The sequence below is a fragment of the Perkinsus marinus genome (genome assembly GCF_000006405.1).
Source record: "Perkinsus marinus ATCC 50983 genomic scaffold scf_1104296962702, whole genome shotgun sequence".
NCBI classification, from domain to species: domain Eukaryota; phylum Perkinsozoa; order Perkinsida; family Perkinsidae; genus Perkinsus; species Perkinsus marinus.
The window spans coordinates 1-1,076 of record NW_003205365.1 but is presented as its reverse complement, the minus strand read 5'-3'; the positions used below and the strand labels follow the sequence as shown (position 1 = coordinate 1,076).

At 46.2% G+C, this 1,076-nt stretch overlaps 1 protein-coding gene across 1 annotated transcript; it reads left to right on the top strand.

The window, feature by feature from the left end:
• Nucleotides 1-147: 147 nt before the first annotated feature.
• On the top strand, nt 148-1,033 carry Pmar_PMAR013780 (mapk2, putative; the record flags this gene model as incomplete). Its single annotated transcript, XM_002771679.1, has 5 exons — nt 148-245; nt 293-371; nt 414-557; nt 608-894; nt 939-1,033. Coding segments are annotated over 5 exons (703 nt in total), but the record flags the coding sequence as incomplete, so codon positions are not given.
• Between the last annotated feature and the right edge of the window lie 43 nt (nt 1,034-1,076).

Sequence of the window (1,076 nt, the reverse complement as noted above, 5' to 3'; positions counted from 1 at the left end):
TCCGAAGGCTCATCAGGACTGGAAGATTCCCGAGCAGTATGAGATTCGGCAACTGATCGGCACTGGAAGCTACGGACACGTTTGTGAGGCTACGATAAAGTAAGAGTATTATGAAGTTGATTTTACTTTGTAGTTTTGTTCGGTTAGTATAATCAGAGGATTGTTGCTATTAAGAAGATCCACAGAGTGTTTGAAGATCTCATTGACTGCAAGAGAATTCTCAGGGAAATTGCTATACTCAATAGGTAATCGAATGTTCGATGCCAGGGGCTATGGTGAATTCACTATTCAGGCTTGACCACGACCACATAATAAAGATGTTGGATATCTGTCCGCCTGATGACCTCGAGAATTTCGATGAACTTTACATCGTAATCATTCTTCTTCCCTCACCAACACACCGCTCTTGCTAGGTGCTCGAAATTGCTGATAGTGATTTCAAGAAGCTCTTTCGGACGCCGGTTTTCCTCACGGAACTTCACATCAAGACTCTGTTATACAATCTTCTGGTTGGAGTCAAGTATCTTCACTCTGCGGGAATATTACATCGCGATTTGGTAGTTTTCGGACTGGCTGCGTTTGCGGTCAAAATTACTCTTTTAAGTAGAAACCCGCAAACTGTCTGGTTAACCAAGACTGCTCAGTGAAAATATGCGATTTTGGTCTCTCGAGGGCGATAGGGATGGAAAAGCAGTTGCACTTGCAGCATTTACCTAACACTCCTAGAGAAATAGATGTAGTGTGTGGGATTCGAACCCGGGTCCTTTGGAAAGTACTGGCTTATCAGGCCGAGGACACAACCGTTGGAGCAGCGTCGACGGCGACGGCCGCCGGGCCGATAGTCCCTCATACTCTGAATTTGAAAAGGCAACTGACTGGGCATGTTGTGACAAGGTAATGGCCTTTGACGCCTCTCACTGCATCATACCGTTTGTTAGGTGGTATCGGGCACCCGAGCTGATCCTGCTAGAGGAAAACTATGGCGAGGCAATAGATGTGTGGAGTGTCGGCTGCATCTTCGCTGAGCTCTTGGGTGAGATTCCGACGCAAATATGTTTGCTTTTCTCAGCTGAGTT